General features: G+C 35.4%; 3 protein-coding genes across 5 annotated transcripts; 1 reads left to right on the forward strand and 2 right to left on the reverse strand.

Annotated features, from left to right (window-relative positions):
* Window positions 1–797: 797 nt before the first annotated feature.
* Window positions 798–3,039, reverse strand: LOC102612133 (rhodanese-like domain-containing protein 9, chloroplastic). Its single transcript, XM_006492832.4, has 6 exons — window positions 2,930–3,039; window positions 1,969–2,219; window positions 1,725–1,875; window positions 1,340–1,425; window positions 1,135–1,239; window positions 798–1,045 (listed from the first exon to the last, which is right to left on the reverse strand). The coding sequence occupies exons 1-6, from the start codon at window positions 2,971–2,973 to the stop codon at window positions 975–977; spliced, it is 708 nt and encodes a 235-aa protein (XP_006492895.1). The 5' UTR covers window positions 2,974–3,039; the 3' UTR covers window positions 798–974.
* Window positions 3,040–4,253: 1,214 nt separating this feature from the next.
* Window positions 4,254–6,602, reverse strand: LOC102611647 (outer envelope pore protein 16-3, chloroplastic/mitochondrial). Of its 2 annotated transcripts, none has more exons than XM_006492830.4 (3): window positions 6,438–6,602; window positions 5,587–5,923; window positions 4,254–4,588 (listed from the first exon to the last, which is right to left on the reverse strand). In XM_006492830.4, exons 2-3 carry the CDS (start codon window positions 5,915–5,917, stop codon window positions 4,440–4,442), a joined length of 480 nt encoding a protein of 159 aa, XP_006492893.1. In that variant the 5' UTR covers window positions 5,918–5,923; window positions 6,438–6,602; the 3' UTR covers window positions 4,254–4,439. The 2 variants fall into 2 exon arrangements, with proteins under 2 accessions (XP_006492893.1, XP_006492894.1); XM_006492831.4 differs by having other exon boundaries at window positions 5,587–5,926; window positions 6,438–6,566.
* Window positions 6,603–7,197: 595 nt separating this feature from the next.
* Window positions 7,198–11,491, forward strand: LOC102611165 (CDK5RAP3-like protein). 2 transcript variants are annotated; one of them, XM_025093284.2, is made up of 10 exons: window positions 7,198–7,387; window positions 7,548–7,682; window positions 8,020–8,114; window positions 8,225–8,319; window positions 8,423–8,558; window positions 8,669–8,824; window positions 8,971–9,519; window positions 9,727–9,935; window positions 10,585–10,742; window positions 11,169–11,389. In XM_025093284.2, the coding sequence occupies exons 1-9, from the start codon at window positions 7,327–7,329 to the stop codon at window positions 10,727–10,729; spliced, it is 1,581 nt and encodes a 526-aa protein (XP_024949052.1). In that variant the 5' UTR covers window positions 7,198–7,326; the 3' UTR covers window positions 10,730–10,742; window positions 11,169–11,389. The 2 variants fall into 2 exon arrangements, with proteins under 2 accessions (XP_024949052.1, XP_006492891.1); XM_006492828.4 differs by having other exon boundaries at window positions 7,199–7,387; window positions 10,585–10,717; window positions 11,169–11,491.
* The last annotated feature ends 80 nt before the right edge of the window (window positions 11,492–11,571 follow it).

An 11,571-nucleotide genomic window follows, 5' to 3' on the forward strand; every position in this document is an offset into this window, starting at 1 on the left:
ATTTTATCATTTTGCCCCCTCTAATTTCTTTCAATTACAACTCCCCCCGCCCGGCCCATTTTCCCATGCGTCGGTTTCTTAAAGCCCATTTTATAATTTTTTAAAAGTAAATTCCCAAATTTATTTTTTTTCCGTATACCATATATTTTTATTTTTATTTTTAACTTAGGACAGAGTCCGCCTACTACACTCATAATTCGAACTGAGATGGGCAGCTAAGTAGAATAGTTTGAAAAATACTCAACCAAGCCTCTGGAGTGAAATGATAAATTTACCCTTTTCAAATACTATATAAATGTGAATCATGATAAATTTACCCTTTTCAAACACTATATAAATGTGAATCATGCTTATAAGACTTTTTTTTTTTTTTTCCCCCAAACAGGTTTCTTCGGTCTTGAAACGAATGAAATGGATTAATTTGATATTTTATTATCCATGCATTTATGCATTAAATTTTACATGTCGTGGTAATCCAGCACTAATAAATGACGTTTTATTTGTGAAAGTAGCTTAAGCTAATAGCATTTGCGCAAAGAAGATATAGAGGAGAAAAGTTTCTTATTTTAATTTCGTTAATAATAATTAAAATATTGAACGCCTTCTTATGAAAATGACTGCTTTACAACATCAATAAGGTAACAACATTGATCTCATCAATTATATGTGAAGCATATTCTATTATTCTTCGTTTGGTTCTCAATTTAGTCATTTAATGGCATTTCTGGTGGGGGTTGATTGGATTGATTATTCTACAACTCATATAGTTGTTACGAGAATAAAAAAAATTGCGAGGGTTACACTGAAACTTGGTGCATTCGTCTTGTGGCCAGCAAAATTCAGGTTCTTCACAAATGTTTACAAACTTTGCTCCCCCTTTGCCATTTGGCTAGCATGCTGGCAATTCTTCAAAAACTCAATTTCTCCAACAGTTACACATGGATTAAGATCTACAAAATCTGGGATCTTAAGAACTAGCTCGCAGGGGACAACTGGAACAACTTCTCGGCTTGCTCTGGGAAGAAAGTGATGAATAGAAATGCACCTGCCCATTTGATTAAGTGAGCATATAGTATACAATCAAAGAGTTGAGGTGCAGAACAATGTGGTTGTTTCATTGAGTAATGGACTTACAGATAAGCACAGTTCCAAGTACAGCTGAAATCTTGCCTTGAACTGTAACCAAACCAGCTTTTCCAGCATCTTGCAGCTCGGTGGAACCTACAGAATCGAATGTACCTACAAAACAGAAAAAAAAAAACAAAAAAAAAAATTCTGGTATGCTTGCTTACTACTAAGAGCTAGTCTTAAAAGGAGTGTTAAGAGCAAGGGCTTTAACCCGGTTTCACGGTTTGAAGCCCTGACGTGATGCATGCTATGTTTTGGAAACCAGCCTCCTCTAACTTATTGGCTGCAGCAGCAGACCTTGACATTAAAAAAGAAACGAAATCCCATCAATGGTTGCAAGCAAAAATGACCAACTTATGTGTGAAGTAATATGGAAAAGAATGCTTCTCAGAATCACATTAATAAAATCTGATGAAGGATGACAACTATAAGAATGATCCAACTGTAGATACAACACAGGACAATGATCCTCCCGGTACTGAAGTTCTTGAAGTTGAATGTGACCATTGCCCATCCCGGAAACTTTCCTCTAAAATGGCTGCTAAAACTCTAATCCTACTCTCTACTAAAACGATCAGCTGAATATGAAAACTGACCTCAATCCTTCCTGGCAAACAACCAACAGTTTACTTTCGGGAGAAAACTGGCTCTTAACTGATTGCACGAATTCGGGATTCTGTTTTGTAAATGGAAGCCCGAAGAATAACCCTGAAAAATTGTTGTGCACAGTCCTCTTTATAATTGTCCCTGCGCCAACAGAAACCAAAATAATTTTTGAGTAAGTGCAAGAAGCCATACATAAGCAACACACAAAAGATGTAGAAGGAAAAAATATATTACCCAGGTCATTGTCTTGATTCTCAATAAAAAGAGGCACATGATAAGATGATTTTATATGAGCACGATTATACTGAGAGTTGTCACGAACATCAAGAACTGCATAACGCTCCACGGCTATAAGATTCTTTGCTTCTTCAGCATTTACATAGTTTACATCAGCTCTAATCTTCAAATTTCTCCTGCAGATTGATTTTCCTGACACTTTTCTTCCAGGATGAGTTTCAAATTGCAACCAAGTTGTCCGCAATTTGCTGTAAACACATTCTTAATCCATTCAACTTTAGTTTCCCAGCAGATGAGTTATAAAGTCTCTAAGCAATATATATAAATATGTTACCAACATCATCACAGCAGACTGTCTATCTTAGTCAAATGACCATATTTTAGAAACTGAACACAAAATGTAACTTTTGAAAAGATAAACATATATTTTTTGAGCTTGAACTTCCATTTTTAGAGGCTAACTTAAACAAAGTACAAGATAGATTTTCATATACTCTCTTTCTCCCCATTTTCTAAGCAACCAAATGAAAGGTCAAAAACAATTTCAATAGAAAATAATATCAACTCATTGAAAGAGCAACAAATTAAGCACAGTCACAGAATCAGAGTTGCATAAAGCATAATAAGGTAGGCCTGAAAAAATTAAATTTCCAAAAATATTTGTTCAACGTTGATGAGCAAACAGCATACACAAATATTCAAAGAGACCAATCATTATCAACTCATAGAAATTGCAATCCCGCTTAGATTTTAATCTAAATTTTACATTTTGTGCTTACTTCATGAAACCTGTTCTTGACACTTAGTAACTGAGAAGAAAACAAGGCAATTGAGTTTCTAATGCTTGCACTAAACATTTTATAGTTTCTCCAATATGCAAAGCAGGGGAAAAAAAATTAATTCAGCAATGCTGTGACACTTTCTCGGCTTTTGAAATGGAAAGAAAATTTTTTGTTACCTCCGTGAAGGAAGAAATGAACAAGAAGCGCCAATCCCTGCCATTGGAAGAATTCTTTAGCGCTTTCTCTTCTCGCTCTCTTTCCCTTTCTCTACAGTGTAGTTAATGGAAAGCAGCTATGAGGTGGTAGCCCACGAAATTCGGTAGCGACAATGGGTTGCCGCCACGTGGAAATAAGTGTTGGATATATTTCTTCGAGGCTCCTTGGTTCAATCAAAACATAAAGGGAGGACCTTTTCACAAAACTACATATGGTTTGGCTTAAATGCAAATTAGACACTTAAATCCACTTTTCTTCTCCAACCGGATTAGATATAGTGATATACAGTTCCCAGCACCTTTTAAAAAGGTAGATTTGGCCCCAAAAGTAGTACGTATAAATTCACAATCTAAATTTTAAAACATAGGGTCGTCTGCTTTGAAAATGACCACAAATAAACGACTCCATACCACTCTGAAATTATCTTCTTATCTAAATGTCTTAAGTCTTTCACTTTTTTGCCTGATAGATTTTTCTTACCGCAGATGACTCGTAAGTTTAAGTCGTTAAACTTTTCTCAACAAAGCTTTCTTCAGACAAGTTACTTAAATTTTATGCGCTGGGATCAATAATATATATCAGAAACTAGTCAGCCAACACGAGAATTAACAAAGAAAAAGTTGCTTGCCAAATTCTATCTTTATAAGTTGAAGGTACTCAGTTCAACAAAAAAAATTTGCATCATAATTGAGAATGATACAAGTAAATGGGGTTCTTTTCATCCATATGTCGCTGCATTCATCGTCCTTCTCGTGTGTCCAGTGATGGAGTGCAGGAGCTCACTCAGTCTGCGCAGCCAAAATTCATCCGTTGAGAGACTCAAACACCAATTCTAGTTCCTCACTTCCCTGCAAATTCAATTCTCTATCGATTATAATCTGCAAGTCAGTCGAAGCAATTCTTCTTCAGTTTTCTTTCTGCTACTTCAGTGAAATTATGGATCATTCGTCCATCATAGCTTTATATATACGCTGCTGCTTTATAACTGTTTTTCCAAGTTATTTGATGAGTGGTAGCTCAGAAGCTAGGACTGAATTCTTCTCCATTTGATTGGAATTACAGTCACTCATATATAATCATAATTATCAGTCAACAGTTGTTGCAATTACCTTTATATATTTCCAATGTTAAGTAGAATATTGCACAATGAAAAAAAAAAAAAAACTTCAATCCAAGTATTCGAGCAAGTAACCAAACCAAGATAATTCTCTTAAATTTCAAATTGTCACCAAGGAATGGCAACTGCCTCAAATAGAATAAATGACATCTAACAGAACAACAAAATGACGAAGCATATTTATTGCAATCATCCATTTGGAATCCAAAAACTTACAAGTGAATAATGATGAAAGAGCACCCAAGAGTATGTTTACATCTCTAGAAACAAACATAAAGCCAGTGGAGTAAAACAGTGACTAATTCTGTCTCATTAAGCTGCTCGTCTTCTTTTTCAACATTAGCAATGAGAAATTATTGATCAGCAGTAGATCTTTTCTTGGTGGTATATGGGTAATATTCCTTGCCATTGTCTATTCTTGTAGTCTGACCACCAGCATCAATTAGAGAAGAAGTAACTGCCAGTGCGGCACCAGCAGAAATTGCTGATGAAATGCTCTTTCCTGCAACATGGAGAGAACATCAACCATTATACTATGTATATTGATGAAAAAGTGGACAATATTGACAGCTAATATGCACTAGTGATTGAAATCGCTGTTCAATCAAGTGCTGGGGAATGGTAAAAATCATGAACAATCTTTATGACCTATAACTCTATAAAACAACCTTTCCATGAAAGTAATATCAAAACAGGTTTTGAAGCTAAGTAGGAACATCTCCTAGTTGGAACAATGTTCACTAATCAGCATCCAAGCAATTAGATCCGCATCTTCAAGGTAATATGCCTGAAAAATTCTGCCTTTAGTTCATCAACATTTGAAGCTTTTGAGTGGATGTGAAAATTAAAGGAATCATTTTGACATGTTGAAGATTCAAAATATGGGCAGAAACTAAGAGAAAGACACGAGGATAAGGTCCCAAACCAATGGATTACAGCAAAAGTTTGAGATAAGTGATAATAGCCAACTCCGTGATAAATTAATCACGATTTTGGAACAAGTACCTAAAAAGGTTGTTATCTAGTGACATTAAACATCATTCCAGGAAGAAAAATTGAAATCTAAATCTAACCAGCACCTCTTAATCAACAGAGGCAATTTTTTATCTTAGTTTAGACTCTGCATACCAGATCTTGGCCTCAAGCATTGGCATTTCAACAAGAACAGCTAGTTGTGACTTTATATTTTATGTTCCTCACAAGAAAAATACAAAAACTGAAAAAAAAAATACAAATAAAGATACAAGAAACTGCAACGAAATTGATGTAACAAGAACAGCTAGTCAACTGGAAGAAAGCATTTAATGTTTGTTATGTACATCTCTCTAGACAACAGCTAATCATCAAACCAAAACACCAAAATGAGGAAATTAATGTAAACCATGCAAGTCCAGAAGGACACTAGGTTAACTACTCTTTTCGTATCTAATTCATTAAATTCTTGACAGTAAGAATCAAAGCAAAAAGAAAAAGCTGACCACCTAAAGAAAGAATTATCACCTTTGTAGCCCAGAACGGTTGCCCCAGCAACAAAACCTCCAACAGCTCCATTGACAAAGTCTCTCTTCATCCTGTAATGCTGAACTAGCTGCTCAACACCAATGTAAACTCCACCAATTGCAGCAAAAGTAATCCCATAATTACCCATCATCTTCAGCGTCCTTATCAACCCCGGAAGTGCAACTCTTCTCTCCACACGAGGCACGTCTTGCCAAGTAGCGACGACGGTTCCAAATATAGTTCCAGAAACTAAACCAAAAGTTGCCCCCTTAATTGTCTTCATCATCGGAGTATCCTCATCCTCCAAATACCTAAGCTCTGAAGGATCCATTGCTTTCTGCTAACCGGGTACCAATTGAATTCACAGACAGATCATAAACCAGCCATCAGATCACATTCCAACCTCTTGCTAAGACTTACATTTAAAATGAAAGATTTTTTTTTTCAACAAAATAATCAAAATAAGTATTTTATTCATTTACAAAACAATTGAAACAATTTAACCATAGGGACGCCTAAATCATTGTAACATGGCTTAGTGAATACATTTACCACAGAAATCAAATGAAACATCAACAATATGCTAATAAAACTAACGCCTAAATCAAATTAAACGAACCAAGAAAAATGCCTCTTTCCTTAAAAATTCGAAACAATATGTCGTGAATATATCAACATTGAGAACAAAAAAAATCCCAAGTAATTTAATTTGAACTAATCGGTATAAGCAAACCCTAGAAATGTGCCCAGATCAAAATCTAATTTGAACTAGGCATTTAATAAAAAAAAAGGATTTTTCAACGACTTAATAAATTAATAAAAATATTTAAGAGCTAAATAGGGAGAAATACCTGATCACGATTGAATTTGGAGAAGCCGATTTTCAGCTCGAAGTGCAGGAGAGGAGTTTAGACCAGACATTGAACTCGTGATGTAATTGAACTTGTTTCTAGCAATATGCGTATTGACTACTTGACCCCCCGATCTTCTTCTTTTTCGCCGTTTTGGGCCTTTCGGGTGTTAAATATTGACCGAATAATCCCACTAAGTTTAGGTATTTTGAGTTATAGTCCAACATCTATGCAAAGATTTTTTAATAATTTTGTATAACATTTCATCTTAAATCACCTTTAAGGAATTATTTTATAAATGTTTTGAAATACTAGTTTTAACTATTATTTTTTAAATTATCAAAATCTTCCCAGTAACTTGATTCATTCTAAAAAATTTCATTAGATTATGAACATAATCTATATTTTATAATTCAATATATTTCTTTTCTTTTTTAACTTATGAATTACCTCTTTATCGTACTCTCAAAATCTATTATCAGGCTCTTATGAACAAATAATATTTTTTTTTTAAAGGCTAATGTTTTACTTTCAGTTTTTCAAAGGGAAAAAAAAAAGTAGGTTTTGCAACATATTCAATGAAAACAAATGTTGATTATGATGACTTATTTAATAAAACTAGATATTATAGTCTGTTGAAGTGAAATATAAAACTTTGTGTGGAGCTTAATGATAAAATTGATTATCCAATTAGAAACTCGGATCCGCTATGAGCTTGATCCGTTAACCCGGAACCAAGTTGTACCTGGTACAAAAACGCAGCAGACTGCGGAGAGAATTTGAGAACGGAGGACCGAAACTCAAAAAAGAACAAACGATACGAAACCGAACCAAGAAGACATAACGAAAGATCTTTCTCAGTTCAGGCACTGGAAGGGGGAAGTGAAACATGCAGAGCCAGGAAGACATACGAAATCTTCCCATCGACATCACATTCTCTCGTCTCGGAGGTAACGAAACCACCCGCCCTCTTTTTCAATTCCACTACTTACTTTGCTGTTTCTCACTAGTTTTGATTATTGATTTATTTATTTCGATTTTTTGGGGAATTTAGTTTTTATTTTCTGGGGGTTAATGCGGTTGTTTTGTCTTGTTGTTTGAATTGTGAAGAATGGTTGGTTGATCGGAAGCGAATACCGTCTGATTGGAGAAAACGAATGGCTGTGATCAGAACTAAAATTTCTAAGGAATTTCCCTCACTTCCTAAAGATATTGATCCTTATTTCCATACGCTTGACCCTGAAGGTACCTTTTTTTTTTTTTTTTTTATCTCTTGTCGGTTTTTTTTTTAATTCTTTCTGGGATCTTAATTAATTGACCTAATTGGTAAAGAGAAGGTTTTTGTTTTCCTTTTCATGAAAAAAAAAAAATCAATACCTCAGCAGTTACAAACAGGGCTGCAATTGGTTTGTTTCTTCAATCTCTGGGCTTTTATTATTGTTGCCTACTTTGGGTGTGTTTGTAACTGCGCGCTTCACTAGCAGAACTGTAGTTTGTATTTGACAGCTAGTTATTCTATTTCATAGCAATTGTGGAGTAAAAGAGGTTGTATGATGAATGCAATTTTTTTTCTTTTTCCCAGGAATTGATTATTTGGAGGCCAAAAAAATTTGTGAAAAACTTCTGAAATCAACCCCAGAAAGCCGGAATATATTTGGCCGACTATCAGGTGCTGCTGTAAGACACTATGCTCTCTCTCTCTCTCTCTCTCTCTTTGTGGTTCTCACCTGTTGCTGTAGTTGCATTTGTGTGGTACTTGTTTTATGTATTCAGAATGTTTTCAACAGGGTTCTTGGGAAGCAATTGTGCGTTCATATGAGAAAGATCATATTTTTCTCGGTGAGGCTGCTCAGATTATGGTTCAAAATGTAAACTATGAGATGTGAGTGTATCACACTAAGCTTCTTTTGATATAAATATTGGAGTTAAGGTATTGCTATTTGATAAGACAAAATTTCTTGACGGAGTGTTTGAAAAATATGAAGTCCATTTCAGAAGAAACAAGTGCAAAAGATGCAGCAACAGCTAGCGGAACTTGATCGCAAAGAGGCTGATACAAAAAGAAGCGTGGCTCTATCAGCAGCTAAATATGTTGAGGCCTGTCAAGAACTTGGGTTGCAGGTAACTTACAATAAGCATGTTACTGGTGGTTGAGAAATTGGTTTGATCTGTATTTTTTTTTTTTTTTGGTTTACTCTATGTTTTGTAAGGACAATTGTCTCTCTTTGCAGGGAAAAAGTGTGAGGCATGAACTATTGGAGACTGCTAATTCGCTTCCAAGCACATTTAGCAGGATTTTGGAAGTCATAAGTAGTGATTCGATGTCACAGGCTATGGAGTATTATTCCACTTTTGTCAGAGACGTTCACACTCACGCGGAGAAGGGTGTAAGACAATGATTGTTATTTGATTTATCAACTGATTATGGTGGGCACACGATGCCCAACCATTAGTCCTGAACAAAATATATCCAAATGGAGGTTTAAGTCATTTTGATTTTCTTCAATAATTTGGCCTTCAAATGTGATTGCAGAAATCGGTGGCTGTCTTACTGAACTTGAAAGACGTTCGTGAAAATCCCCCATCAATGAATGTCTCTGCTGCTTCTGAGATCGTTGGTTCTGTTGATGTTCAATCAAGCTCTAATGATAATCAGATTGTGGGAGAGGACACAAAAGCTGCTGGAGATAGCATTGACTGGGATATTTCAGTTGACAGTCCGCAGATTGATTGGGATATTGGTACTGTGGAAGAAACAGAAGATGCTGGCAATGGCTTAGGTCCGTATGAAATGGTTAATGCTAGCGAGTTCTTAGAGGGTCCTCAGGAAACTGATCAAACTCCATCAAATAAAGAGGGCAATACCTTGCCTGCTGCACTTTCTGCTTCTGAGGTATCATGGGATATTAGTGTTGACACTCCTCAAGTTGATGTGATTGACGATGCTAATCCGCCAAATATCAGCATGGAAAATCAGAAATCTGTTCCAGATATTTTAACCCAATCCCCAGGAATCAGTGAAGACAGAAGCCAGCTACTGGAGACAGAGTACAGGAATAAGATTCTTGATGATTTGTATGAGGTATAAATGAACGCATCATGTATCTGATCAGCTCATACCACTGTAACTGGTTTTTCCCCTTTCCCCCTTTTTGGCGATTCTTATAACTCACTCTGTAAAGAAATAGAGAATCAAACAGCATGGACTCAAATACTTTTTTACTCTGTCAATACATCACTGCATTCCTAAATCAAGATTTCATGCTTGGATTTGCTGTTATCTTATCAGATCAAAGCATTCTTAAATCAGCGATTAGTGGAGTTAAGGAATGAGGAGACTTTGTCCTTGCGTAATCAAGTCCAATCAGTTGCTCCCTTGGTGTTGCAGCAGTATTCTCCTGATGCTACTGAGACAATGTTATCTGATGTTTCCTCGGCCATTTCCCTGCTGACAAATAGGAAAACTCGAGACCTGATCATGATTCTCAACTCCAAGAGGTGCCGCAGATAATTTAGATGGGTTTGAGCTATTTCTTTTAATTTTTAATGTTTATTTTTAGATGGACTTCCAATAAATATTTGGAAGTTAGCTGATTTCCCACTTCTTATCAAGTGAAATCCCCTAGCACAATAACATCTAGTCAATCAAATTCTTGCTTTTCAGTCGAGTGTAACTAGCGAAATGCCCGTACTAGAGAATTTAGTTGGGTAGCTTAGGACCAATTTAGTTTGCAAACTGCATAAGATTCTTTGTTTTTGAAACCAAGAAATACGAAAAATGCATGTGGTTGGGTATTTTCAAACACAGTTTTCAAATGTGGTCCTAAAATAATTTAACATTTTGTTTGTAATAAAAAGGCTGCATTCCTTGGTTTTGTTGAGATAGTATCCAAACTCTATCCCAGCCATGTAAAATGTTTTTGAATCGCAAACCTTAATGCCTCTTTTGTTCTGTGATGAATGCACTGTATGTCTTAATAATTTTGTGATCATACTGTCGATACATATTTTAGTACTGTAGTTTTTTTTAACTGGATTTTTCCCCCCAGTGCAGTCTAGAGGAGTTTTTAAGTGTGTTGGCTCATGTTATAAGGAGTCATGTTTTTCACTTTATTAGTTTGTATTTATGTTTTGATCTGAATTACAGATATCTAGACAGACTAGTTACTGCATTGGAAGCAAAGAAACATCATGAAGTGAAATTGAAAGAAGGTTTGAAGGACTTGGCTTCCAAACGCATGGAGCTTCAAAATGCTTTATCTTCATCTTGGCCGAAGCAGGTTTGTATCTGATATGATAAACTAGGTATATGCTCCCTGGCAAAATGTAAAATCAGAATTGCTTTCATATCTTGTGTCATTCATCATTTTTCACGCGTGTTCCTCCGACCAATATAAAAGCAAAACTAGATAACTAAACTTCAATTACTTTCGGTTTCACGATTTTCTTTTCTTCATACCCCATTTATATTGGTGACCACCCACATAAAAACTTTTCTAAAACGAGGCATTTAACTTGTTTATAAATCTTGCCTGGTCAATAGTCCTCTTTGCTTGTTTTCTTGCTCTCTCTCTCTCTCTCTCTTTCTCTCTTAAAATGACCAGAAAAATTTGTATGTGTGGAAGAGGGCGAAAAAAAAAAAAGAACAACAAAGTGTATATACTTGAAAACAATAATTTGGTGGTTAAAATTTTTTCGCAGAATTTTAATTAACTGCTCTTTAAATTGCAGGAAGCAGCTCTTAACAAAACCAGGGAGCTTAAGAAGTTATGCGAGGGTACACTTTCATCCATGTTTGATGGAAGACCTGTGAACATAATTGGAGAGATTAACGCCCTGCTGAATAGTGGGATTAGTATGTAAATTCACTGAGTAGATACTGATTAAATTCGCTATAATGATATATTTGAAAATGGACAGGAGAATGAATGTGGAATTCTTTTTTCTTTTTTCTTTTTTTTTTTTTGGTGGTAGAATTCTTGATTTTCTTGTAATTTATTATAGATGTAAACCGGAGCCTTATTTCCCAATTATTTTATTGTTGTATTCTAACAGTTCAATCGTCATACTTGATCAAAATTTGGACTAAATTCGGATGGTTATTACATTGGTGCAAGAATGCACGACCTGCACC

This window comes from Citrus sinensis, chromosome 6, assembly GCF_022201045.2.
Source record: "Citrus sinensis cultivar Valencia sweet orange chromosome 6, DVS_A1.0, whole genome shotgun sequence".
Lineage (NCBI taxonomy): Eukaryota > Viridiplantae > Streptophyta > Magnoliopsida > Sapindales > Rutaceae > Citrus > Citrus sinensis.